General features: G+C 38.9%; 1 protein-coding gene across 5 annotated transcripts; it reads left to right on the forward strand.

Annotated features, from left to right (window-relative positions):
* The first annotated feature begins 358 nt into the window (after positions 1 to 358).
* On the forward strand, positions 359 to 24,967 carry LOC103378138 (serine/threonine-protein phosphatase 2A 56 kDa regulatory subunit gamma isoform). Of its 5 annotated transcripts, none has more exons than XM_008309241.3 (16): positions 359 to 705; positions 2,482 to 2,627; positions 6,550 to 7,183; positions 13,856 to 14,055; positions 15,760 to 15,870; positions 16,179 to 16,271; positions 16,367 to 16,497; positions 16,608 to 16,667; positions 17,267 to 17,375; positions 17,553 to 17,606; positions 17,705 to 17,875; positions 17,957 to 18,084; positions 18,521 to 18,622; positions 18,759 to 18,831; positions 20,163 to 20,279; positions 20,958 to 24,967. In XM_008309241.3, the coding sequence occupies exons 3-16, from the start codon at positions 7,090 to 7,092 to the stop codon at positions 21,090 to 21,092; spliced, it is 1,578 nt and encodes a 525-aa protein (XP_008307463.1). In that variant the 5' UTR covers positions 359 to 705; positions 2,482 to 2,627; positions 6,550 to 7,089; the 3' UTR covers positions 21,093 to 24,967. The 5 variants fall into 5 exon arrangements, with proteins under 5 accessions (XP_008307463.1, XP_008307479.1, XP_008307487.1 ...); XM_008309265.3 differs by having other exon boundaries at positions 360 to 705; positions 20,198 to 20,279; positions 20,958 to 21,093; XM_008309257.3 differs by lacking the exon at positions 20,163 to 20,279.
* Positions 24,968 to 25,252: the final 285 nt, after the last annotated feature.

Consider the following 25,252-nt stretch of genomic DNA (forward strand, 5'->3'; position numbering starts at 1 on the left):
TTGGCGAGTACTAAAGGGTATAAGACTCGGGTGAAATTTATTTAAATTCATTTTCTATTTGTGGAAATAAAAAATAAACAATACTGATACCGTGGAGTTTATCAAAATAACCAAAAAGGTTAAAGCTAACGGTTTATGAATAAAAAATAAACAATACTGATACCGTCGAGTTTATCAAAATAACCAAAAACGTTAAAGGTAGTAAATACCTTTAAGTAAATACCTTTAAATCAAGAAGCTGTATTAAATGTACAACACATCGCGTCCCCCGTTACAATACTGCCCTCCTGTGGTGGTCACATGTTATTACATCCCTCTTACAGGACACTCTCTCTGCCTGAGTCTGGAGGAAACAGCAGGAAGCGGGAACACAAAAGTGCAGTGACGGGCGGCAGCTGTGAGTAAACAAAAACCTCGGTTCCTTTCCTTCACTCATGACCCGTGTCTCCTCAGACCAACGCGAGCCGTGGGAAGAAGTCAGGGCGGAGGTAGGATGACACCCAGCTGTGTGTGTGGACCGGTCACATTGTGTGTGAGTGTGAGTGTGTGTGTGTGTACGGTCAGGGTTGGAGAGCCACTTCGGTGTGAGTCACAACAGACGGACTCGTGTTAAAACAGCCATCTGCTGCCGCCACTGATCCCTGCTGACACCGAGGACTCAGCAGCAGCTCAGTCATGCCCCACAAGAGCAAGAAGGACAAGAAGGTACAGTAGCTGCTGAAGGACAAAAGATGGATGTCTAATGGACGCTAACGTTTGGTTGATAACTCATTTTCATTTGTCAACATTTCGATTATTAACGATTATTAGACTGTAGGTTGCTGATGAAGTGGCCTCGATGTTAACAGACACTGAAGTTAACTGACAGATGTAGAATAAAATGTTGAAGGACGAGGGGAAAAAAGTTTTGTTGAAGTAGTTTTAAGTAATATTACAATGTTAAAGTTACATTTTATGTGCTGCGTTTTTTTGGGCACTTTCTTTTTTGGATTTATTCAATTACCCTTTAGATTTTAATGCTAACAATGTTTTGCACTATATAAAAAATACAATTGAAATTTCTTTATCTTGATGTGATGAACTAACTCAGAAACTCAGGGCCTGTACTGACGGAGTTTACTGATGCTGTAGATGTACAACACTATACAGTGTATTTTAATATAAAAATGTGAATTTTCCTCTCAGCGTTTTCCTTTTATCTACTGAAAAGGGACAATTTAACTTTTTTGACGATCGACTTGTTTTGTGTACAAAATTATTTGTTGGAGTAAATATTTTGGGAGTTGAACAGATCACTGCTTTGTCCAAGATCTAACAAATCAGACTTAGATTCTTGAAAATTAAGTGTTATATATACGTATATAAACATATATACACATATTAGGGAAATATTTTTATTAAAATATGTTTAAAACAATTTTACTTGACATTTATCTACTAATGTAGAGTTTGAAATACTAGGGAACTGTAGAAACCATAGCACCCGATTATATTCATGAAAACAATAAATACTTTTGTTTTCACTGAAGCAACTTTTAACTAACAATTTGTCACACCACCATGAAATGTCTTTTTACAGTAAATATTATCTGATTTGTGCTGTTGTTTCTACATTTCCAACTCTCTACACTAACACCTATAACCCAACAAAAAACATCGTTGGGCAAAATAGAAAATGTAAAAGTGACTAAAAACCATGTAAACACATTGAATTTAGTTCAAGAAGGAAGTGAAATTCAAAGAGATCTCTGTGGACATCAGTGTGTCCACAACTCTCACACTGTATATTTTCCATGTTCCGTTTGCCTCGTTTTCTGTTTGTTTTCTGCTCACAGATTCTCATGTGATGTAATGACATGATCTCATGACCTTATCTCCTCTCAGAATCAATCCCATCTCCTTCCACCATCCCCCTGAATCCAACACTCCGACTGTAGCGCTGTAGTAGATTTCCTCTGTGTTATTTCTGTCATATATTATTCATGCTAAGTGTGTCAAACTGTCAGGGTGGATACGATCTGATGGACTGACTGCTGGACGTCCCTTTTTGTTCTCACTGCCGGCTTTACCGACTCTTGGCTCCATTATTTTGGCCACACTGATGTCAGTCACAAACTCAGGCCACAGTACAGTGACTCTGACGGCTGTGATCAGGTTTCTGCTCTGAGAATCACCTGACCTGATTCAGAGAGGAACTTGATGCTGAACAGCAACACTCTCCTCTCCTCTCCTCTCCTCTCCTCTCCTGTTCTCTCCTGTTTTTCTCCTCTGTCCACTCTTCTCCTCTGCTCCCCATCCCTTGCGCTGCTCCCCTCTCTTTGCCTCTCAACTCCACCTGTCATCTCCTCTTCTCCCTCCTCTCTTCTGACAGTGACACCTGAGCAGCTCAAATCCCGTGTCATTTCCTGTAGGACAGGAACCACCTTAACCTGCCCTGCTCCAGTAACAGGAGCCTTTCCTCTGCCACTCTTGTTTCTGCAGAGTTCCAATAAAAAGGTGCCTCCTTCGACTCAGCTGATGAGGGTGAAGCAGCCGGGGTCAAACTCAGCCGTGAAGAAGGAGGTTCAGCACCTCCTCCTTCCCCCTCAGTACTAACAGAGAGCTACAGAAACTGCCTGCAGTGGCAGGTATGCACCTCTTACATGTTGAAGTATCTCCTCCTGTACCTTGCTCTACACACACACACACACACCTTTGTTTAAGTTTGCATGTGTGTCCTGTATGGCTGTAGGGAATCTTATTAACAATTCATCGTCCAGCTGGATCCTCACAGCCGCCTCTTTAACTTCTGCTTCTTGCTACACCATTTATATCAGAGCAGACTTTTAATTAATGCAAATAATGTGGAAGCAGCTGCATCTCCTGTCAAACCTGGAAAAAATATATATGCATATATATTTACCTTAGAGGGTTTGCTTGTGTAAAATGAGTCTGACTCAGGAGGAGGAGACAGAAGACAGAAAGTGGGGCATCCAATAATAACTTAAAACAGCAGCCGGAATCAAAGAAAAACCAAATCTTAAATTTGTATCAGGATTCGACTCGTGGATTGTTCTGTCTGTGCTGACGCGGAAAAACGTCATCCTAGAAATTTGTCCATGAAAACGAGACAGGGACGCATGTTTGAATTTGTTTTCCAATTAGCATCTAGTTTGTATGTTTGTACTCATGCGTTTGTATATGTATTTGTCACGCTGACGTTGACGCTCAGACGAAGTAGTGAAGATGAAGTTGACATGAATCTTTCATGGCTTCTTTGTTTACACACACACACACACACACACACAGCGTTACAGACGGCATCAGGCCTAAGTGGTTTCCTGTAAACTACACCCAGCTGTGTCTTGTTCTCGTACCTGAATGAACAGGCGACACTGCGCAGGAACAATAGAGCGGCGCAGCTAAGAGGATTTGCATGTTTGATGCAGACTTGGCCCTCATTTTTGACCCAGTTGATTTGTGGGGGAGCACATGTGAGGCTACCTTCCTAATAAAGATGAATGCATTATACATTAGGTTAAAGTCTAGATTTTTTCTTCTGTAAGGCTAATAGATTTATATGACGGACATGGAAGAATGGGAAACACCTGACATCCCTCTTTTTAAATTGACTGCGGTGGGTAACCATTACTGGGATAATCATGTGGCCTGAAAATGCTATTAAGCTCAACCAGTAGACATTCATTTATTGATTTGGCTTTTAATGCTTAATACTTTAAGTCATGGGAGGAGCAGTCAGTTGTCTTATATACGGTCTATGGGAAAGATTGATGGCCATTTGATGTGGATGTTGTTTTCATTTTCTTTTGTTTTGTCTGTTTTCGTGCGTTGTTTTCCTTTTTTTTTTATTGTGAACTCAGTGACCTTTCACTCAGTCGTAGTGACCTGGACAAACGCCCGCAAAGACACGCCGTAGCCTTAATTACAGTGTGATCACAGAATCATTTTAATTGAATAAAATTCAATTAATTAATTTAAGAGTCGGCCATGTGACTCATAGAAAACACCCTTCTCTAAATAATAACGGAATAAAGAGCTGTCTGTCACATCGCAGCACGGTCGCTAAATTCCTACGATTTAATACAAATTGAACACTTTTCTCTGCACTCACACCAAACTTCTTGAGTTTGGTTTTAAACACTAAGAAAGGCAGATAAACTTAAAAAAAAACAGTGTCATTAAACTTTTAAATACAAGAAAGGACTGGAACAATGTAAATAAAAATTTAAATATATATATATACATATATTAGATTAGACTAGGCTTTAATAATGCCACACTGGCCAAATTGTCATGTTGCAACAACAAAGGACTGCTTTTAAATGTAAGAGACTAATAAAAGAGAAAAAAATTAAATATACATATATATATATATCAAAATACAAACATTTTTAGATAAATGTACTTTCCATATTTACACAAGTAAATAAATTGCTAGTCTGCGTTATAGCTGCACGTAGTTGATCATATTTGATACAGTGGAGGTGTACAGCTGAAACATAGACGAAGGAAACTCACTTCATGTTCAGCGTATATAAGGCCACAAGACATAATCACTGCTTAATGTAACGTGTATGATAATCAAGGTTGTAGTTGGTAAGAATATACAGTACTGTACTTGCTGCTGCACGTGTTTCTTTACTTTATTACTTCACTGCCTTTGGTGCCCTCTGCTGGTTGAGGTGACGTGGTGACGTTTCCTCTGCTTTATAGAGAGTCAGACTTTAAATTAGCTGAATTAAAAATCTATTAATAATAATGATCCCCCCCACCCCCCCACGATGATATAAGTCATCTTAGAGAGACTAAATAAAGTCCATCAATCTTCAATTTGGATATACTGAAACTCCCTCCTCATATGAGGGCAATAAGAGTAACAATCAGACAGATATATTTTTACATTTTGTCATAAGACATCTCTCTGGTCTCTCTCTCCTGCAGCTATGATATTATTATATCTCCATCATGTGTGGTGCTGTTGAGCTAAATTTAAAATACAGCTACCGTGTAGACACGCTGTGCATAAACAGCCTGTCAGATACAGTCTGTGGTCGGTCCACTCTGTGTCTTTATAATCTATTGTCACTTTCATTTCCTGTTTGCAGCTAATTCTGCTCAGTGCATTTACGTCATCACTGCAGGGATAACACAGTCTACTACTTAGTGACAGACTGTGTGATAGACCTGTTGCAGGCACTTCATGTTGAAGGTTATAATGTTATTTTTCCATATTAATCTTGTAATTCCATCATCCTTCTGTTCCAGCAGTGACAGTATAGCAGAAAAAAGGTGTCTGTTTTATTAATGAAAGATAAGTTACAATTAATCATGATATATTATAATTGCGATTAATCAAATTCATGACGTTACCTATACATTGTTGTTAGTCCATGTGAGCACCATGAATGATCTATTAGTTTATTACGTCTAGAACATTGCCAATTAATTGGCAATGTTCTAGACATAATAAAGTTAAAAGGGAAGGGTTGGTGGTGTAGTGGTTAGCATAGCTGCCATCTGAGCAGTTGACCTGGGTTCTATTCCCGGCCACTCAAAACTTATCTTCAGTTCCATAGTGAAGCTGTTATCATGTCTGCCTTACACACAGAAGGTCCTTGGTTTGATCCCCAGAGGAATCGCACACTCAATGGCGCCTCCTGTGTCAGGCTGTGTGGGTTGCAAAGACTCACACCTTGAATTTCCTCACGTTTGACCTTAATTTCAGGTTTAATTTAGTTGACGTGGTTAATTTCGAAACAGGCACATTATCAGAGAAAAAAACTCCAGAAAAGACAAAAACAGTACAAATAGTCATTTCAAACACAATTCTCCTTTTAAAATAATCAGGTTTTCAGACAGTAAACGTGTATACACACAGTACACATGATCATGACTCTACTGTACAACACAGAGCCATATGTTAATGTGTACGGGAGTTACCAGTCCTTACTGGACTACTGCACTCTTTTATTATTCAACTATAAAAGCCGAATGTCAAAACGAATTCCTTGTAGGTGAAACCCTACCTGGCAATAAAAACGTTTCTGGTGTCTGATGTTTCTGTGTTGCAACTATTGGTAAAAGACCACAAAATATAGTCCTGCAGGTCAAAGGATGCCATCTGGTGATAAAACTCAAAGAACAAGAGGCAGGTGCATTTGACGCAGCAGGCTCAGCTCGTAGGTGGAGATACATTTATTAGAAACTCTAATTTGTGTACTTAACCAGCGTTTTTAATCCATTAAAGTGTTCAAATTGATCATGAGTTGTAGTTTAACTCACAAATCGTGTTTAAGCCGCAGTAAGTGTTTGCATGTTCAACACTTATTAACAGGACATTAGAAAACCATTTCCACTGAAGCCAGCCTCCTGTGACCTGTCGTTTCCCCCTGATTCAGACTAACATGACGTTTTAATGTGGTGTAGTAAATAACACCACATATTTACTGAGATTCTTGGGCTTTTCCTGCTGGACAACCTCAATTCCCCAGTCGTCTTCTTGTTTTTGTTCCCTTATGTGGTTTCTTCTCATCTCCTTCTTCATTGAAGCCAGAGATTTGAGGCCCCATTTGACCTTCTCTCCCACCTCCTTTTGATGAAGAGCCAAGCAGAGATGACAGGAGGAAGCAACCAAAGGCTTTGAAGATTCGGCCAGGGCTTCTCTGCCTCGCTCACACACACACACACATTGTCGATTGTGCCGTTTTTCCAAATGCTTATCCTAAATCAGATTACTCCGAAACGCCTGCTTATGGTTAAAGTGTGAGAAAGGCTGAAGTTGATCTGATCTGAGATCTGTGGCAGGCTCTGCCTTGCAGTTCATAGATGAGTAGGAGGAGCCAGACCCCAAAATTCCAATCTACGCCCCGCCCCGCCTGCGCCCTGTGTACCAATCACGTTTGGCTGTCTGAAGCGGCGCCCCTCCAGAGCGGTCTGAGCTCAGCCAACGAGCGAGCGATTCCACCGCTTACGTCACTAAGTAGCCCAGTTCCCTCCAGCGGCAGGAGCTTCATTTTCTGATCTGCTTTTGTGCTAAAATGGAGGCTGGCCTCTCGCCCTGAGTGGAGCGCCTTCCTGGTCGAGGTTTAGATGTTGACATGCAATAAATCCGGAGACAGGATGGTTGTAGATGCGCCGAACTCCAACGGCCCTTTTCAGCCGCTGGCTCTTATGCACTTCAGAGGTACGTAAGGGACAAATTATTCTTCCTGCATTGTCCTGGGGATTTGAAGAGAGGGCTCTGTGTTGCTGTGCTAATGTTCGCCTTCATTGGTAACTGCTTGGTTAATGAATGTTAGCAGTAATATCGTAATTTTGTCTCGCTGAGCCTTTGTATTGTATTGTATACGTAGCAGGAGAATGGGTGTTTTGAAGACGCGGAAGCCACATTTTTTTAAAAAAAATCTGGTTTTACTAGCTAGTTGCTCTCTGCCCATCCCCCACGGAGCCAGTGATGTCAAAGGAAGTGAGGTCACAAACCAGAGAAGGCTCCTGTCCTCAGTTTGTCTCGGTTATAATGCAAAAAATTATAAATAAAAATAAATAAATAAAGGCGTGTCTTTTGTTCCTTGGCCTTTATATGAATAAGAACCAGAGACTGGATTAAACCGCTGTGGTGTTGTGCTGTGTCTCTGTGTTAGTGACATTTCTATACATCTGAGAATATAATGTTGTATGTAAATAGTGACCCTGTTTCCAACTCGTGTGTATATATCATCAACAGTGGTCTGTATTGTTAAACTATTCAGTTGACCTCTGCCGACAGGTTTACTTTTTTTAATCTACGCAACTCCAGTGCTACTAGAAAACCTGCTGTACCACAGAAAGCAACAGTGTCAACGTACATTTACTGCAAAAGCTAATGTTTTTGAATGGTAGGAAATCTGAATTTGACAGCATAAAACATTGCTCCTATTAATTTTTATCTACTCTTCCTTTAGACACACTCTTCTCCTGTGGTTACAAAATGTGTACAATTGAAAGACTTTGCACAACATTTTGTGCTGATTTGCGATAGCATTGTGTGCCATTAGAAGCAGAATAGTTTGTTTGCCAAGTTGAGAATAGTGCAGTTGAACAGATGTACAGTAAAGGCCAGGAGCAAAGTAAAAGTGAGTGGAGTTGATACAGTATATCAACCTGCAGCCTATTGTAAGAAGAGACAACAACAATGAAGTAATGTACTTCTGCTAGCCTTGCACAATCAGCTCAGTTAAAAATTCTGAGCTACTGGATAACACACACATTACCTGGTCAGCACGTCTCACAGAATTGTATGGTAGAGCAAATTTCCTAATTGATCTTAAAGTGTTTTCTATAAAGACTTAAAAAGGAAGTTCGAGCTGGATATTTCAGGGTCCAAGATGCTGAGATTTTTTCTAGAGGTGACCAGAATAGGCACCACTGTGCACGTTTTCTGAGGTAGCTGAGGTTGAACAATTTGAAGATAAAGGTGAAGGGGGAATGTGAGATAACTGAACATGTACAGAGCAGAGACATGTTATATGTATGTATTGAAGATTGAGCTGCCAGATATGGGAAACACAGGACGATAAGCAAGAATTGGATCCATTGGGGTATTGAAGAATTCAGTAAAAAGGTTGGTGCATCAGTTGAAAAAGAGTATTGAGTGATGGAGGCACAGAATGATCTAGTGTAGAAACCCCCAAAGAATTTATTTTTTACTTGGTAGCCTAGCATATTTGAAAAAAAATCCACCTTGATACAGCAGCCTCACACCATTTCTCGAAACAAATGTTTTAGTTTGGTAAAAAAAAAATGTTGCTCCGGTGTTTATTTCTTCTCACTGTTCATGTAAAACTAAAGCATTTATTTTTTCAAATCATCTATGCAGGCTACTTAACATCTGAGTCAGTGCTATGTTGTCAACAACAGAACTGTATACTCCCGTGGTCATTCATTTAATTACATGCCACATTACTACCTAGATATTTATTGATAATGCCATGGCCACAGTTGATCATAATGAATATTTCAACCCTGAATACAGAGTAAGGGGAGACTAGAGGTCACAAAGTGCTTAGACATGAAAAGAGATGAAACTGTAAACACTTATTTGGCATAGACAAACGGCAGAAAGAAATCACTAAAATGTGTATATAATTTGTGTCCCAGTTGCCTAATGATTAGTCATCCATAATCTGTCTGATTTTGTCCATGTGTATGTAACCTACATTCTGTGAAGTGTCTATGATTTTCTTATTGTAGTACATTTAGAACACTCTAGTTCCATCGAATCTGACCTACATCTTTACCTCCCTCTTATACTTGCAAAGCAGTGTTAGTTCTTATGGGCCCTTGTGGGTTCTCCTTCAAATTCACCTTGACTTTGTGAATAGTAAAGTAATTTGGACACTGTGGCACTGTGGATATATTCCTCTCGTTGCAAGCAATACAAAATGAAACACGAGTGTGACTGTGAGCTCTGCCAGTGATGGCAGTTAGGCACTTCTCCGACCCTGTTACCACTGTGCTCGGCTGCTGCCCCGCATTATATGAAGCCTAGGGCAATTATTGATTATACTCTGTTAAACTACAGAAGCCAGTGGCTGAATGGCATCTCAGTGTTGGTGTAACAGTCGGCTCTCTTTCACCATCTTTGTTTCCTTTCCTTCTCTGTCTGCCCTATTATTGACACAGTATTCAGAGCGAATATTCCACATTTGGATGTGTCCAAATTGACCTACGGTGTCTGTTGAGACAAGTATCAGTTGATACAATTCTCACAAAATGTAATGTTTAATTTATTGAATCTGTGGCCAAATAGAAAAATTACATTCACACAAGAACTTGTACAGGATTTCTTTCATCAAGCTGTTTTTACAGATACCAATTTAATTCACAGCATACAAGTAATGTGTTCTCATAAGAAATTATTAATAATTTCTAACAAATTGCACGTAGTCACAGGACCTCTCTTCAGTTTAACAACTCATAAAATAAATTGCTTAGAGGCTGCAAGAAGGTAAAGGAAAATGGGTTTCTGTGCGCCCAACTCTCATACGAATAAAAGCTTGTGCAGTAGTTCCACATAACAAAACAAAAATAACTCCAGGTTATATTTTGCAATGACTTTAAGATATAGGTCGTGCATTTTTATATGCCTGCCTATGACCTCTTATTCCCAATTTCTTGAAATAAAATTGCAGCAATTGCAAAATAAAAGTCCAAGTGTAAACTTTTTAAGTTCTAAGTTCAGTGGGTAATAAGAGATAACAAAAACGTCTTTTAACACATACAGGGCAAAGTGCTATTTCTCGAACATGAACAACATTTTTTGAGAAACATTACATCTCTGCTGTGTCATCTGACAGGCGATGTGTCTTCTCATCTACAATATGTCCAACCCTCCGCTCTGTATATTACAAATGGTGGGCTTAAACAGCTTTCCTACCTTACTGCCAAGTACTTCCAGGCCTATGACATCAGGGCCTTTCCTGGTTCTAAAAAGATGTTGACGGTATCTGACTGTGGGCTTCAAACATACACTTTTGAGCCCAATACTGTCTTTAACTGGCTCAAACAAAAGTCTAACTAGCTAAATACTTTAGAAGATAAAAGTACATAGCTTATTTATTTACTAATCTTTTTAATGTGTTTTATTCAACTTCAAAAATACCCCCAGGGAACCCAAGTGGTCCCCAGGCCGACATTTGATGGAACAAACCGGACATTTGTCTGCCCTCTCCTTCTCATTATGGGTATCTCCCATCTAGTCGTGCTTCTGTCTATCTTTGGTACTTGTTGGATGGCTGCTGCACAAATGCACCAGCGGGCTGCTGCATGGGGGCACAAAATGTGGATAGCGGGCCATAGGTGGTGGTAATGGGTGATGGAGGGGAGCAGCAGAAACTTCAGGAACCACTAATCTGAGTAGAATTTCATTAATATATTAGTCCACAAGTCATTGGTTTGCTGACTAATTTTGCATTCCCTTGACCAAGTCACATGGTCCGACATCAATCAGACTTTTGTATTCGCAACATGTTCATCAGTCTTTTCAATATTTGCCATGTAAAAACATCAAGTTTCAATGGTTTTATGTTTAATCAACCTAATCAACATAAAGTGAGTCATAGTTGGATTCTGACTCAAAATAATTAAGTCATTTACACTGATTACTTTGCAGCCAGAAGCATTTGAAAAAATAAATGAATGACTCTACCTGTTGCCAAACCTGCATAGCTATCTATTTGTATATAGTGTGTAACAGGCTGTTGATAAAACAGATTCCAAACCAGTTCCTCTGACCCCTGCTACGACACACCTGTTTTGACTCGAGTTCTGTAGAATTATCTTTTTAGCTTAATTTCATGTTTGTTTGACCTCATAAGGAATCTGTTACTAAACCCTAAGATGTGACAATGTGTTTTACCCGAGTTTAGGAATAACAACATCGACCCACACTGTTACAAAACAACCTGCTGGATATTTTAGGATGGTACAGAAATTATATGACACAGGCAGGCAGACCATTATTATGTAATGGAGTGACATGCTTGACATGGCCCTGTGTTAATATTTATTTCCCTTTGCAGAGAATATAAAGGGTCAATATTGGTTTCATATGGTTCAACACTCTGCACAGAGGATTAGTATCCTAATTTTAAAGTGTATAACACAATATGACACTTGTTATAACAGGTGGCAATGTCCCAAATAGAGTCCCGAAAACTTAATTTCAGGGAAACGCGCTAATGGAACAACTGTCCCAGTGTTTCCTCACATTGTCACATCTGTTCGCCTTCAACTTCTAATGGAAATATCTGCTGATGGCAGTGCTCACACCCTCGGCCTCCCTGCTGTAGAACTCGCCGCCTCTCACTGTCATTAGAATGAATTGGCAGACTTGAAATTGACACTGCAGAGTTGTGTGCTCACGGGTGTGCGAGCATACATGGGTCCCTGCCAAGTATCTATTATGTTTGAATGGGCCATCTCTCTTCTTACCTACAATCAGTCACATCTGAAGAATGTCAAGCATCCCTGTATGTGTGTTTGTGTGTGTTCACACCTTGGTCAGGCCTTTATTTCTGTCACTTGAGTTAGGGCATGAGTGCATGACTTACACTATTTTATTTCCTTGTCTCCCGTCTGCACAACTCTAATTGCAAATTATAGCTTTTTTTAAAGTATAAGTATATTTTACATTATACAGAATGTTCTTTTTCCCCTTATGTCTGTACTACCAAACTGCATATAGCAGGGTTTTACAGCTTTCCTCACTTTGACCATGTGCAAATAATTTAAATCCCCTTTCTGTTGCCTGATTATAATACAGTATTGTTGTATAATGTGAGCCCTTCTAACAAGTCTATTTTTAAATGGTTAAAAAGTGACATACTTGTACTAGAAATGTGACTTTCAAACAAAGCTATGACTGGATGATTAATATTTCATTTACTGGCGGATATTTCTTTGGGGGCCAATGAATGATGTAATGACAGATTGGTGCTGTGAAAATAAAAGACCATCAGCCCAACTGAATTATTTATCTTTTAGATCCTAAGTTCCCACTGCATTGGGTCACTGGCCAACAACAGTCTTGGCCAGTTCAAACCTGGAGGATTGAATACTTTTTCAGATCTTGCGCTAGCTTTTTTATGCTAACGATAATGATTTTGGTATACTTATTATTAGACTTCCAAGAGTTTCTCTGCTTACTATTTTATTTTCTATCCTCTATTGGTCCAGAAAAAAACTTGTGACAACTGCTTGTACACCACACCTAAATGTTTGAAGTTCCCTGAGGGAAATGCTTTGTTCTTACAAAGTAACAACGTTATGGTTGTCAAACTTGCTGTTCTTGGTCATTTAATATAATTAGTTACTTGAAAGAGTGGACCAAGAACTGGTTATGATTTTAATATTGCATTGGTGTTTAAGAGCTCCTTAACTTATAAAAGACCATAAAGAGATAGCAAAAATAGAAGAATTGACTCATATTTGTTCAGAAATAAGCTTCTTTAACAAGAATTGCTTGGAAATTCTGTGTAGAAAAATCCTGATTGAAACCTTAACAGGTCATTGGTGTGAAGAAAAGCTGTGCCACTCATCAGATTGAGCCATCCCTTTGTGAAACCCTGCACTCATTGTTAGGCCAGACAAATAATGATATATTCAAAGTCAAAAAAAGGATTGGATAAAAGGATGATGTCATTTTAGGAAATCAAAGTCAAATGTATTGGTGATCAGTTTGATAGAAAGCAGCATCAATATCAAAGTGGCTCCAGGCCTAAAATGCGTACAAAATGAAGCATGGATCCCAGTCCCTGTTGAGAAATGTTTAAAAAACTTTGAGAAAACACACACAAACGTGCTCCTGCGGTGGTCATCAAGGTCTGCGGTGCATGATCTCGATGGGCCGCAAATCACAATGGGGGCTCGGGCCTCCATTGTACCTCCTGGCAGGTCTAGTTTTATAATATTTGTAATTTTTGACCAGTGCACATGAGGTTTATTAGATCACAGATGTGAAGATATTCAGATTAGGAAATCTATATATCACGACAGTATACAAAAGAACTAATCTTTGACCTTTACCCCTAAAAAGTTGATCCCATTCCCACAACATCCTACATCAACAAATCGTCTTGCCTGGATAGTGTATTACTCCAGTCTTCCATTTGGTTCTTTTATCATTGGTCATCTCTAAAGCTCTGACATACTTTCATAATTCTACCAGTGACAGCAGAGCTGCCCTTTCTTTCCATGCGGCCCTTACTCTTTGAAGTCGACTGCATTAATGAATAAGCACCGCTCTCACATGTTACACAGTTGGCACTTTCAAGCTCATTCAGCTCTTTTTTTTTTCTTTTGTTCTCCGTTTGTGTAGATGTGGCCCCGGCTGAGCAGGAAAAGCTGTTCATCCAAAAGCTACGGCAGTGCTGCGTTCTTTTTGACTTCCTCTCCGACCCACTGAGCGACCTAAAATGGAAGGAGGTGAAGCGGGCGGCGCTGAGCGAGATGGTGGAGTACATCACCCACAACAGGAATGTCATCACAGAGCCCATCTACCCAGAGGTGGTGCACATGGTGAGTGGAGCTACTGGGGGGAACGAGTTGTTCATCTTAAGTGATTAAAACTGAAGTTGACAGTGTAATTTTGTTTTAGCTGCAGATCTGAAATTGCTGGAAAATAATTACTAAATCTTTTCTCATTATGCAGCCGTTTTGACCAGTGTAATTGTCGGCCATATTAAAGTAAATGTTTGTTTTTTTTTCTGGTAAAATTAAAGTAGAATTGCTGCTGATAAAAATTTGTTATGCAGACTTTTTATTTTTAATTGTAATCTGCAAAATGTGTTTCATTGTTTGAATTCATATGTCTACATCTGTTGTTCAGTGCCGTTCTTATCGCTGGTGTAACCAACATGCTAAATTTGTGCTTTGCATTGTGTAAAGATTCACGTTACCATCCTGAATCTTACACCTCTGCTTCTGAAATGTCTTTCTGGTGCAACTGATGAAGACAGTTGGTCAGTTTGCATTTTTTTCTCTACTTTGGTCTTAAGTTGTACTGCAAGTTGAGTATTTTATAGAATCTAATGATTATTAAATGTGGGTACGCATAAAAAAGCTAATATTGTTGAAGGTGTTAAATACTGTGAGTGTGTTGACAATGAACTGAAGTCTTTTTGTGGAAATGAGTGTTGAGGTCATTTTTTTGCTTGGTCTAAATGATACAGAAGTTTGTGTGGTAGGACATTTATGTGTTTGGAAAATACTATCAGACAACCAGGACAGTTGACCAGCTGAGAGTCAATATACTGTGTCCAGTTAAGCTAATCCTACAAGATTCTAGACTGTTGGAGGACACTGTACTTTTCCTATTCTTCACAGTCATGTCCTGGGAGATGAAGTACAGAATAGCACATTGATATATTGCAAAGACCAGGACGGTTCTTTTTCTGCCTTCTGTCTCCTCTTATGGAACAAGGATCCTGCTGTTTTTACAGACCAACCTGCTGTGTCACATGATCGTTCCGGCAGAGAACCACAGCCCTCAGGGGAATCAGTTGACATTGTTCTGAACCATCAACACACTATGTTGCTGTGGGTGAAAACACTGGAGACCACATGCAAAGTTTATACTGACAAGCATCATAATTCTTAAGTAATTTCCTAAAAAAATGGCTGAATGTTTTAGAGCCAAGTATGTTTGTTTTTTTGTTTTGTTTTGTTTTAAAGAGAGCCATGATTCCTATTGATTGCTGACATTTTGTTGTGTGTGAACGAGTGTTTTATTATTTAAGACCAGACCCAGGAGCTGAACAACCTGTACTCACTGTTGGAGCTCATACGATGCCACTATTTTTATTTAATCCACCTTCAGGTTAAATCTACTTTAATTTAACTCTGAGTGCTTCAGCATATGTGCACACTTGTCTTTTTGCTCTCACTTTCACCATGTTAAGTAGAGCAGAAGGAAACCCACAGTTTCTGAAAATACTGAAAACAATTTTTTTGATGTGGTTTAAGGGTTGGTTTGTTTCTGTCATGACATTTCACGTTTGTTCACTGTTAGGGGAAACTTCTCACAGGAAGTTTGAGTCTATCCTCTAGATGTATCCTGTTCTAACCACGGTGTGCTTTTCCCCCTCGTACTTACACAGACACAATGTTTTGATAGAGTGTGATTTATGATTTGGGGTTATTAAAACAAAAGGAAATTGAAATAGGATCAGCCTTTAAAAAAAAATCTAAACATTGTCGTTTTCTTTTGTCCTTTTCTTCCAGTTTGCGGTGAACATGTTCAGAACGTTGCCCCCGTCGTCAAACCCCACTGGAGCAGAGTTTGATCCAGAGGAAGACGAGCCCACACTTGAAGCAGCGTGGCCACATCTTCAGGTTAATGATTTCATCATCAGCACAGCTGCAGTGATTTTACACATCTGTCACAAAGTGAAGGCATTCATATTAAGTCTTCTTTATTTGAATGCATAAAACAAGGGTAAACCAGCAGGAGTGCACATGTAAATTCACAGTGGGAACTTAAAGACCTGACATTAAAAAATGCTTAGCAGCTAAGACCCTGTCCTAAAATATACATCATGTGTAAACCGCCACCTTTATTGTACAAAACTGACACTCAATTTTGCAGGAATCTGCTGCCCACTGTGACTCATTTGTTTTCCTCTTGTTTGTTTCTGTTGCAGCTTGTCTATGAATTTTTCCTTAGGTTTTTAGAATCGCCTGACTTTCAGCCGAACATAGCAAAGAAATACATCGACCAGAAGTTTGTTATGCAGGTAAGAGATGAAATCTATTCATTAGAGCAGGGTAATAATGACGTGTCCTAAGGTGGCTTCTCTCTGATGCTGTGTTTAATTCCCTTCCTCTGCAGCTCCTAGAACTATTCGACAGTGAGGACCCCAGGGAGAGAGACTTCCTCAAAACGACTCTCCACAGGATCTATGGAAAGTTCCTGGGGCTGAGAGCTTACATCAGGAAACAGATCAATAACATTTTCTATAGGTCAGTGGAGTTCCCCCGCCGCTGTACTTGATAAATGGTCGACACAGACTCGTTTGTTTTATTAGGGAAAAAATGAATCTGCTCCAACCCTGAACTCTGGTCTTTTACAGGTTTATTTACGAGACGGAGCATCACAATGGTATAGCTGAACTACTGGAAATACTTGGAAGGTTTGTTGACAGTTAGCACTTCATCACTCTGTGATTTTTACTGTCCACTTTTACAGCATCCATGGTGTATATTATAATAAATACTTCCTAATTTATTATTATTACTGTTATTGTATTTAGAAGTGTTTACAGATGACATACAGTTGTAGAATGACACAGCCTAGTACTGTTGAACCTTTTCAGCACACACTCAGTACTTACACTCTACTTCTATGTGGTTTGTTTTCAAGTTTACTTTACGTAGAAGACCATTGGTGACGGCTGCTCACTATAGTGGCTGCTTTGCATAGACAAAACCTCAGATTAGGTTAACAAGTTTGTACTGAAGTCAATAAGTGTTGTGAGGAGGTTTATTGTCACAAAAAAAATCAACAAGTCTCAGTTATGAATGGTGATATCAAGTATTGAATGACTCAATAATGGTTAAGAAAATGATCATAATGATGGTCAGTAATTCTCTCTAACCTCAGCCTTTCTAAGAGGAGCCCATAAATATGACAACAGCAAAAACACATTTTGGCTCCTACACTGCAAACATACTTGCTAATGCTAACTTCACATCTAATGTTTTGTTAACATGTGCTTTATGTGTTTTGCAGCATAATCAATGGATTTGCCTTACCACTGAAAGAAGAGCACAAAATTTTCCTCTTGAAGGTTCTATTGCCTCTGCACAAAGTCAAATCACTCAGTGTCTACCATCCACAGGTGAGTCGACCCGGGAGCTGTGTGTTAAGAACCCAAAGGTCATTCTTCAGGTCACGTTTACAATAGAACTGGTGCTGCACACTTTAGATGGTTGTTCCCCTGAGGCACTGCAGTCTCCCTTTGTATGTTTGACTCTGCACGTGCACACACTAAACACTTGTACTTGTTGTTGTACAGCTGGCCTACTGTGTGGTGCAGTTTTTGGAAAAGGACAGCACTCTAACAGAGCCGGTATGTGCTGGATACAAATCTCATGATTGATTAACTTTTATCTAGATTCCAAAATGTTTTTTTGTTTTTAACTTCCACTCTTTTGACTGTTCTCACAGGTGGTAATGGCTCTACTGAAGTACTGGCCAAAGACTCACAGTCCTAAGGAGGTGATGTTCTTGAACGAGCTGGAGGAGATCCTGGATGTCATCGAGCCCTCAGAGTTTGTTAAAGTGCAGGAGCCTCTGTTTAGACAGCTGGCCAAGTGTGTGTCCAGCCCACACTTCCAGGTAACTGAGGCATATTCAGAGCAAAAAGCATCTGGAGCTTTGAGGGCGATTATTCACTGTTGTTTCCTCATTCACCTACAGGTGGCAGAGAGGGCTCTGTACTACTGGAACAACGAGTACATCATGAGTCTGATCAGTGATAACGCAGCCAAGATTCTGCCCATCATGTTCCCAGCTCTTTACCGCAACTCAAAGACCCACTGGAACAAGTGAGTGTTGAGTTTGAGATCAATTATTATTGTCATTAATTCTACTGCTTGTACTCTCTACTCTAATTTCATTACTGGGCCTTTCTGTAATTTCCCTGGGCCAATTCAAAACTCATGCTCTGTTTGAACTACTCATGATGTACAATGGTTGCTTATTATTTAATTTGTAAATGTATTGAACCATCATGACTGATTTAAGTTAAAACGTTGACTGCCTCAACAGAGTGTCTCTTTGTAATGATTTCTTTTTTTTAAGTCTTGGATTAACGGACTCCCTCTTGTGGCCATTCTTAAGTCTAAAGTTCCTTCAAATACTTAATATAATACAAAATACCTTCTCCTTAAGTCATTCCAGCTTTACGTATAAGAACTATTGTGTTTTTATTTTTGAGCGTGTACATTTTAAATAATTGACCACCGTGTCTCTGCTCCACAGGACCATCCACGGTCTCATCTACAACGCTCTGAAGCTTTTCATGGAGATGAATCAGAAGCTCTTCGATGATTGCACACAGCAGTTCAGGGCTGAGAAAAACAAGTATGCCACATCTTCATTGTTTGTTTCTTATATAATGTGTAGTCGGGGACACGACGTAAATAAAGTGTCAGTCCTGTGTCTGAGCTGCTGAAATGGAAGGGATTACTGACAGGATGTTTGCTGTCTTGTTCAACAGAGAGAAGGCCAAGTTGAAAGAACGTGAAGAGGCTTGGATTAAGATTGAGAACCTTGCCAAGTCGAACCCTCAGGTGAGCTGCACGTACAGCCCCTAAAACACATCTTATTTTTCCTCGTGTGTTGCTACGTAGGAATATGTAGCATATCTACCAAAATTGGTGCTCGATTTTATTGCTATGCCTGTGAAATTTCACACACTAGTGAGAGTATTATTGTAAAATAGTTTATAATTGATATTGAAACAATTAGATGAAAAATGTAGATTGTTTTTATTATTTCCTTAAATCAGATTGATTATTATTTGAACATTGAAAAACTACCCCACACCCCTCGTCATTTTTATTGGTTGTTTCTACATAGAGTAGAGGCTGTAGTAGTGAGAACTAAGTCTGAACACAGTGGTTGGAACAATGGGAACCCAGGTGGATTGTTATTATTGTCATAGCACTTTAGAGACTGTGGTAACTGAACTATAAGTCAAAAGTAAATGTGCCTTTGTAACACTTGGGGTATAAATGGTACCTGAGCAGCCAGATTTGGTGCCATCTACTGGGGAGGCAATCCTATAACTATTTTAAAAAAAGAATAGATTATCTCCATGGAGCCCACTGTTCACATTAGTAATCTGTGGTGAGTGGACAGCTGTTTAAATGAGACCTGTCAAAATGGAGGAAAAGCAAGAGAGTTATGAGGCAGGTGTAGAAGTGAGACCTGCTATGATGCATGATTAGGAGAGACTGACACAGTCTAAAAGACAGGAAGCTGAACTGGAGATGACAGAGTGGAAATAGAATAAGTGGTTTTCAAGATGAATTAGGATTAAAAATGGCCAACAGCTAGGGATGAATAGATAAGATATACTACTTTACTTTAAAAATCCTTCACTGTGACTGCAATGCAAATTTAGGTAGAAAGGTATAAGAATCGTCAGAAGGTTGGTATTCTGACTGTATTTATTTCTTGAGAAATAGGGGATTGCCTAATATAGAGCAGCCAAGGTCTAAGTTCTCTTAGCAAGAACGTTCTTCAACGTCTCAAATGAAATATTTCTTCTAACAATTAGACAAAGTTGGAAAGGCTAAAAATTACAAAGTTGACAGGTGTCTATATTTTCCCAGTACACCGTACATTAAAACACAAACCTACACTAATGTACTGTTGATTCATTGGCATCATGTAGTAAATAACAATTTCATAATCTCATTTAATCCAAAGTGTGTGACTATCTGAACCAGTAAAGTGACTGGTTTAGTCATTTCCATTGTTACTCCAGAGTGGTTCATTTTAGTCCCTTCAGAGTTCATTCTGGGTTCATTCTCCTTTGCATGCAACTGAAAGTCTTTTCTCCATCCCTTTGTGTTTCTTTTTTTTTTGTTTGTTTTCTGTTTCTTTTTCACCATAGTTCTCTATGTGTGTTGATTCCTCTGACCTCAATAGTCCTGTAGCAATGGAGACGGATGTCCCTTTGATAGAAGATGTTCAGATGTTAAAAAAGACAGTTGAGGAGGGCGCAACTCAGGTAACACCTGACACTTTGACAGTCACTCTACACATTCATACATGGCTGTAAAAATAAACCAGGACACTGGAATCAAGAGCTTTAACTTCTATTTTTTTTTGTTTCCATTCCATTTGTTTGTTGCATGATTGTGGAACTGAACTACATAATCTATCATTCTTGTTATTGTTGTACTTTAGGAAGAGTATGAACTTTTCTGGCACCTGGAGTTTTAGATTGTTTTTGTCACTGAATTGTTTAGAGATCAGAATTAGTCAGAGTTGTGTTTAGAACAATTTACTAGTCTTTTTTGAGCCAACACGAATATTATACATAGAAAAAATATTTCAACCTGGGTCTGTTTAGTTGAATACAATACTGATGTACTCGCAGGAATTGAAGAGAGACAGAATTTTGACAGCAAGCTGTTAAAGTATTTATAGCAAGCTCTAGCCACCTAGTGGAAGAGTTTATAATTGCTTTACTTACTGATGTCTTACTGTCTACATTTTTCATAGTTTTCAGACCGACTAGGTGAAATTGTAGCATTTTCCATAATAGAAATAGGCGGTCTAATGTGCGGTGCCACCTTGGGTGGGAATCACTGGTTTAGAACTTGGAAAGTGGACCATGTCAAGTGTTTTTGAGGTGATCCGTCATTTTTTTAAAAAAAAGGTGCATTTCCTTCTCCGTTGACAGTTGCAGCATGAACAGCGGAAAGAGCGACCCATGGTGCGACGCAAATCTGAGTTGCCTCAGGATATCTACACCACAAAAGCCTTGGAGTCCCACCGCAGAGCTGAAGACATGTTGACCGCCCACGACGGACTCTAGGTCCTGACAACCTGCTGGCTGTGCCGACCCCTGGACAGCCATGGACATTCTTTTGGCCCTGGTTGCCAGAATTTAACCTGGTCACCCTTGCTGGGCTTTCATTCCTTTCTCCATCACCAGTTTACCCAGAATCCTGAGTTCTAATTCATTCCTAGATTAAGAATCCAGAGAGTGCAGGCGTTCTGTGCAAAAAGTTTTGGATTCATCTCCCTCAGATTTCTGCTTTCTCAGGTTTTGTTTTTTTGTTGTTTTTTTTTTTTTTTGTCCTTCAGGAGAGGAGCAGTTGTGCTGTGTTTGTGTGTCATTTAGCTTCATCCAGTTGTGTCTCTATGGTTTTCTTTTCATCTGGATCTGGTCAGTCCTTGTCACAACGTTGTGTTCACAAAGGATTTGACATGGTTACATAACTGACTCGCTGTCTAAGGAATGTCTCACGGTCTCTGCCTGGGTTTTTACGTCAAAGGGAACAAACAAAGATTGGTTGAAAGTAATTTGAGGTTTTCCTCTCGCGTTCTTTCTCTTTTTTTTTCCTTGATCAAACAGACATTTTATCAGTGCCAAGACCGCTGTGTTCTTAGTTTTGTTTCATGTCTGTAGCTGTGACCATAACAGGGACACAAGCCTTTGTTTGTAGTCATGGAGAGTTTATAAGCTATTTTCCCGCCCTTAGGTTAAGCTTACTTGAGACCAAACTGAGGCCTGTCCTTAGCCTTGCGATGTCCAGGAAAGATGGTGATGAAAGAGGAAGTTGTCCTGTGGACATCTGACACTTTCCATTTTTGTTTATTGTTATGTGCCATACGCCGCTCTTTTCTCTTTTTGTTTGACGTTTGAAAAACCAGGCCATAGTGATTCCTAGATGGTTCAAACAATGGTACTCACTGTGTTTGGGCTTCACAGGCGAGGGTATTCCTGAGTGAAATCTGATTTTAATATTGTGGTTAATCCTTTTTGTTTTTCATTTTTTATTTTTTTAGGTTGCATTAGCAATATACTGGGTGATTTATGTATATGTGTACTGTTTATTCACTGGTTCGTAGCTGCTGCTATCAAAAAGACCTATGCTCTTTTTTTTTGTTTTCAGAGTTTGGGGTTTTAATAGCATTTTAATATAATTTTAAAAACTTCCTTAATAATAAAAACAAATTTATTTATTATAAAAAAAATATTAGTATTCAGTCCCCAACGTCCAGGAAAGTGTTATTTTTTCCTCTTTTGTGCCCATGACACAAGGATCCATGCACACACAGGTCATGATGTATGATCTATTTCATGACGCAACTAAACAATTATTTCAGTAAAATCATTGCGTAATATGGCAATGTCTTTTTTTTATCAAACAAGAAAAAAAAAAAATACAGAAAAATATGGTCAGAATCCTGACTTGGGAGGTGTTAGTTTTTTCAGTACCACTGTTGGCCAACAGGGGCAAGCTGCAAAATTCACCCAACTGTCCATAGAAATGAATAATGTTCTCGTTCTGAAATGACATTTTAGTGATTTCCTTCTTCTTCTTGTAGCAGTTTTTGTTGTCTTCTCTGTGGGGAAGTCCTCAGCTTAGCTACGGTAACTATTACGTTTGTTTTTTTCTGTGCACTAGGATTGCAGAAATCGCACATTTTCCTCAGCTGTAGGTTGACCGAGCTAACTAACGATAGTCGTTCAACTGTAAACATTAAGCAAAGTACGCACACATGCACTTGCACCTACCTCTTGAATTTTGAATGCTATACACTAGCAGCACAAATACATATGTTACCTTTACAAATTACAAGCAACAATCATAGTCTTAAAATGTATAAGGTGGGAAAATGCTGGAGTTTTTTTTTTTCTATTTTTTTTAGCCGTAATGACAAAATTTGTTCAGCAAGTGTTTGGCTTCAACCTCAAAGGCCTTGGAGTCGTTGTAAATAGGATTGTTGTTGTAAAAGTTTTGTTACAATATAAAGATTTTGGTTTTTAGGGGCGTTGGGTTATTGCATTATTCAATAATCGTAAAAAAAATCATTAACAGTGGGTCTGTGGGAAAACAGACTCACAGGAATTGAATTTCTTTTTTGTTTTATAATTCTAAGTTAGTCAATGTTGTTTACATCCAGAGGAAAGAGTTTTTCACAAATTTCTGAGCAGCATGCATTAAAAAAAGCTAGTTGCAGAAGTCAGAAATTCTACAATGCTAACTGTTACTTTTCCCACCTTCATTTCCGAGGTTCACCAGAGCATCCCATATCTTATTCAGGGTTTAGGTGGATTTGGAACACCTGGTGGCGTGGACTTCATACACACTGATCTACATAGGAACTCTCTAGTCTTATTTAGACTTTTACAGTCCAGAGAAATTACTTTCAGAAGCAAGGAAGCAGACTTTGGTTAGCTGAAACATTCCCTGTCAAGGTGGTTCCCGCGTTGACACCTACACGTCAGTTTAAAACTGCAATTCCTACGCAACTTCTCTTTTAACAAAAAAAATTACAAAGCAGTATAATTTCCCCCACTGCTCCGAGAATATTATTATTATTATTATTTAAAACCGTATGCTTTGCTGCGTCTTCATTATAACAACTGCACACCCCCTGAAGGACATGTCCCTCCCCACACTTTGGGAAGCTAGTCCTACAGGTTATCTTTTTAATACAGACAGTTTCACTCAACAATCAAAATTAGACCCTTGGGTGCACAAAAGTTAACAACTAAAAAATAACACTTTGAGGATTTCAGGGCTGTGTAGCATTGATGACCTCAGTAGCTTTACTGACATCAAAGAATAAATACAGCTCTTTATAAGATTGACCAAAAATAACAAGCTAGTTTAAAGGTATTGCATGTTTATGTTGCTGCCACTCCCGTGTTCCGTTGTCTGCTGCGTTGATTACGCATTTTAGATACGGGGGGTGTATAGCGTTGGATGGTATCTTCCAGTCAGTACCATTGTTTAAACTGAGGTCTTCTTGATTTCTTCATGTCTAACGTCTTGTGTTTCTTCGTCTTGTTTTTCGAGGTTTGTGGTGTGAATGTCCAGATTTGGAATTGATTTGATTTTTTTTTTTTTTTTTTTGTCCATTCAAAACACCCAACATTGAAACATCCGGATAAGAAATGGCCACAGAAATGCCAGACGTTGAAAATAAAAAAACTGACATTGTGTCTTGGCTTGTTAACTGTATCAATACTGTATTTGCTTGAATGCAAAAAAAAAAAATGTAAATTAAAAAAAAAAAAAACTATCATGTTAAACATGTACTTTTTACCTTGGAGGAATGCCATTCACCAGACAAATTTCTGTTGAGGTTGTTGCGTTTATGACCGGTTCTGCTTGCTGGAAAAAATGTTTTATGGATTTTCAAAAAGATGATAGAGATTTTTTTTTTTTTTTTTCAGTGCTGGAACAAGTCGTCCACAATAACAAAATAATTTCAAACTGATTTGGTGGCTTGTTCTCTTCCTGCGGGATCTTTGCAGATCTTTTAACATGTTACTTTCCAAAATATGATAACTTAAAAGTGTCCTTTTGTATGTGACCTGTACTATATGATTCATTTAATATTGTATATATGATTTACCTTGTTTCATGTAGTGTTATATATATCTAGATTAATTTTGTACAAATTGTCCCTCTGTACAGAATAAAAACATCAATAGCAAGTTAAAGAAGTTGATCTGGCACATACTGTGTGATTTCTCCGGTCTGTACCTTTTAAAGTGGAAAAAAAAATTATTTTATTTTATTTTTTATTTTTAATGACATATTCTGCAAAGTTTCCATCATCCTAAAAAACAAAACAAACCAGAACCTGTTGAAGCCTGTGGTGTTCTCCTATCACTGTCTTAAGTGGTGTACAACTATGTAGAATGAATAAAGAGATTATTTCAATATATATTTTCAATTACGCATCCATTTTGGCTTTAATTAAGTGGGGGTGCACAAATCCGTGGGACGTTTGATGGGACAATGATGAAGACGCTGCTGAAGACGATCGACAAGCGGTGGGAGACCAGTTGGTAAGACACAGTTCTCCAGTACTTTGTGATTGACCAAAATATATTTGAGAATGTTTCAATAAGTTTGGTGTCCTCAGTTTTTTGTGGGGGAGGAGGGAAGAGGGGGGGAGTACAACTCAGGTTTTATAATCAACTCCTGTAACACTGTAACCCCCTCCTCG

Source organism: Cynoglossus semilaevis, chromosome 1 (assembly GCF_000523025.1).
Source record: "Cynoglossus semilaevis isolate Cse_v1.0 chromosome 1, Cse_v1.0, whole genome shotgun sequence".
In the NCBI taxonomy this organism is placed as follows: Eukaryota; Metazoa; Chordata; class Actinopteri; order Pleuronectiformes; family Cynoglossidae; genus Cynoglossus; species Cynoglossus semilaevis.

Bases quoted from the DNA above. Each gene is read 5' to 3' on its own strand.
- LOC103378138 (XM_008309241.3), top strand. From the start codon at position 7,090: ATGTTGACATGCAATAAATCCGGAGACAGGATGGTTGTAGATGCGCCG. The intron at 17,376-17,552 runs GTGAGTCGACCC...GTTGTTGTACAG, and splicing joins TCAGTGTCTACCATCCACAG to CTGGCCTACTGTGTGGTGCA. The intron at 20,280-20,957 runs GTAACACCTGAC...CTCCGTTGACAG, and splicing joins TTGAGGAGGGCGCAACTCAG to TTGCAGCATGAACAGCGGAA.